Here is a 3,332-nt window from a genome sequence, read left to right as displayed (position 1 = left end):
AAATGCTTCGACTGGTTTGTATGAAATCCGCCGTGTTTGCATGAATTTTCATCCGGTTTGTTAAAAAATGCTTGAAACGTATGCGGGCAGCGTTGGACGGCCAGCTCTGGCCCGCGGACTGGTCCCCCTCTGTACGCAGACGGATGTCGGAGCAAATTTGCGGTCGCCGTTGAAGATGCCCTAATCCCCATGAAAACCTACAAAATTGTGTCATGTGCGTCAAAATGTCAAAGTAGGGGTAAAACTAGAATTCACTCCTTTTTACAGCATACTGCACCTCATCCCTAATGCATTGTGCTGTAGTGCATTTTTTGTACTGACACTTTACCATATGTTATGCATTGTATTCATACCAATTAAGAAACTCGTAGAACTTCTCGTCCCTGACTTGTACGCATGGTGCAAACCCTAGCCAGTGATCTAGAGGCCAAAACGATTGTGGAGTTGACACTTTCCCTCTGCGATTTGGAGATTTGGCTTACTCTTCGTAGTACCAAAGGCAAAATTCTCCACAATTTTCTACTGGCCTACCGACCACGGACTACCAAACGTACGTGATGCAGCAGCTGACTAGTCGTTGGACCCAATCTTGACGTTGGACGCAACGTGTCTCGAAACTAGTCGTTGGACCTTCCCCTGGTTTTACTTATTATAAGGGAAACGTTTGCGTACGGCAGACCGGCCGAGCGTTCGGCCGGTCACGCCGCGTCACGTACCTTTTGATCGCTTCACGTGGGCATCTGGGTCCATCCCACCGCCTCCCCTTATCCTTTTATATCCTTTCCTCGGTTTAGCACATCCACTCGTTTCCCAATCTCTTCCTTCCCCAATCTCTCTGATTCTAATCCCCGCTCACCGCAACCACTCCTTGCCAGCCATGGTTAGCCACACCACGGCAATCTTCCCCGGCGAGCTGGAACAGCCATGGCGTTGACCAGACAACAATCAAGCGGCGCTGCAAACCAGCAGCCGTCGGTGATGGAGAAGACACGCTCCGGTGCTGCGACGGCTGGCTTTTTTGCTGGAAGCATGCCGGCGAAAAGTTACAACCAGCGTTGCCGGTGATGGAGATGGCAGGCTCCGGTGCTGCAACCGGCTAGGTTTTTGCTGGAAGCGGCCAATGAAAAAGCTACCTGCACAGCGGCCAATCGACGGTCGGCGATGCTACAATCGATGGTCGGCGAGCTGCAACCGCGCCGTCGCTGCCAATGTTGGAACCATCGAAGCAAAAAGCTGGAAGCAGCGGCGCAAAAAGCTGCAACCGGCAAACGATTTTGCTACATTCATCATGGCGGACCTGCGACCCCGCGACGACGGTGACATTTTTGCTGCAACCGTCGTCTGATTTTGCTACTATCGGCGAGGTAATTTGCTACATCCATGGTGGCGGAGCTGCGATGCCGGCGACCAAATTTCTTTTTGCAGCAACTGTCGTCTGATGTTGCTACTATCGGTGAGGTAATTTGCTACATCCATGGTGGCGGAGCTGTGACGCCGGCGACCAATTTCTTTTTTTGTGGCCACCACTAGTGTTTTTTGCTACTACCAACGATGTATTTTGCTACATCCACTCAATGTCGTTTACTGGTGGTCGTCGGTCGTAGCGAGCATCGACGACGAGTGGCGGCGGCGACACATTGGGTGCCGCAACCATGGAGCGTCGACGGGGGGAGTTGCAACCGTCTGAGGTGGAGCTTGCAACTGAAAATTAACTAGCGAGAAGGTTCTCCGGCGAGCAGCAGAGGGGCTACAAGGAATAGAGGTGCAAGCGGCCGACGGCCAGCAGCCGTTCCCCTCGCCGAGCTGCACACGAAGGCGGAGCCGCCGAAGCAGCGGCGTGGGGATTTTTTTGGGATTCGTTGGGAGGAAGAAGACGGGTCAAGGGAAGACTAGACCGGGCCGAATAATGTTTTTTGGACGGCTGTACTGTACCAGATCCAACGGCTGGGGCCGGACCGGCCGAACCTAGCGCCGGTCCGCCGGCGCCTAGTACTGGCCTTATTATAAAGATCCAATCTTGACGTTGGAGGCAGCAGCTGCCCACGACGCGGTGCCGCTGCGTGAAGGGATCAACTTTGCGCGGCGCCGTCCCCGCGCGCCAAGATCTCCACCTGTAACGCTGACAGCCTGCTCTCTCGCGTCGTTTCTGCCCATGACGACAGCCCGAGTCTCGAACGTTACAGCTGTTGCCTACCTTAACCGACATTTTAGAATCGCCTCTATAAATACCAGCCTCCCATCCCAATTCACAACTCGCAGCTCAAGTACAGCTTCTACACACAGAGCCTAAGCATCCCATCTCATCTCCTCTCCAAATCACCGTCAGCAGCTACCAGATGGCTCGCTTCGCCGTGCTCGCCGCCACCATCGCCCTCCTCGCCGTCGCCACCGCCGCGCAGGGTCCCATACCGGCGCCCAGGATGGCACCTCTCCCTGCACCTCCGGCGAGGTCTCCGGCAACCGCCCCTGCGCCGGTCTCCACCCCGCCCACCGCCGCGTCGCCGTCCCCGATGGCCTCTCCGCCGGCCCCGCCCACCGACGCGCCGACCGACGCTCCCTCCGCGATGACACCCTCCACGGTCTCCGCCACGCCCTCCGGCGCCCCCGTCGGTGCCCCCACCGGCACTCCCGCGAGCTCTGCCGTGTACTCGTCCGCCGCCAGCTTCGTTGCAGTGGCCGGAGCGGTCGCCGCCGCCATCGTTTTCTAGAGGCAGCGATGACCCTGCTACTCTACTTTGTCTATACAGTTTCAGTGTTTCTGAGATTCTTTTATTGTAGACGGAGGAAAGGTTACACGACATTGCGATGTAATCTTGTGACGAGATTATTACGAATATAAAATTCTTTCATTTGTGAGTACTTTATATTCTCCTCTCGTGGATGTGTATTTTCCTTTTTTCCAGCTTAGTTTCTGATATGCTGCGGGCTACAAATTCAATTCAGCATAATTCTGTCCTGGTACTTTGTTCTGGCATGTTGCTTAAACGGCATTTTGGCATGTTCTTCCCAGGTTGTAGTTCTCTGACATGTACTGGTATAGAAGTGGGGGAAAACAGCATTAACGATTGTATAACACAAGAAACCGGCTGTTTTACAAATTCCAAAGCTTTTCTCCCAATTTAAAATTAACCGTGTGCAATCTATGTTGTATAGTTGTCGCTTCTCCGACATCTTAGTTCGAAGTGACAACGGTCACATTAAAACGTCTAAGACATCAATATGATCTTCAAGTTCCCAGAAGAATTAGCAAATTCTAGTTTCCGGAAGAAAACAAAGGAGTTTCGTGTATTTTTACAAGAGAATCTAACATATGTGAAATGTTAAATTATGAG

The 3,332-nt window shown here is 53.0% G+C and overlaps 1 protein-coding gene across 1 annotated transcript; it reads left to right on the top strand.

Annotated features, from left to right (window-relative positions):
- Window positions 1-1,904: 1,904 nt before the first annotated feature.
- On the top strand, window positions 1,905-2,859 carry LOC119293998 (classical arabinogalactan protein 4-like). The gene has a single exon (XM_037572291.1). It carries the CDS (start codon window positions 2,337-2,339, stop codon window positions 2,706-2,708), a length of 372 nt encoding a protein of 123 aa, XP_037428188.1. The 5' UTR covers window positions 1,905-2,336; the 3' UTR covers window positions 2,709-2,859.
- Window positions 2,860-3,332: the final 473 nt, after the last annotated feature.

The sequence above is a fragment of the Triticum dicoccoides genome, chromosome 4B (genome assembly GCF_002162155.2).
Source record: "Triticum dicoccoides isolate Atlit2015 ecotype Zavitan chromosome 4B, WEW_v2.0, whole genome shotgun sequence".
Lineage (NCBI taxonomy): Eukaryota > Viridiplantae > Streptophyta > Magnoliopsida > Poales > Poaceae > Triticum > Triticum dicoccoides.
The sequence above is the reverse complement of the archived record's forward strand: the minus strand, read 5'-3'. Positions and strand labels throughout refer to the sequence as shown.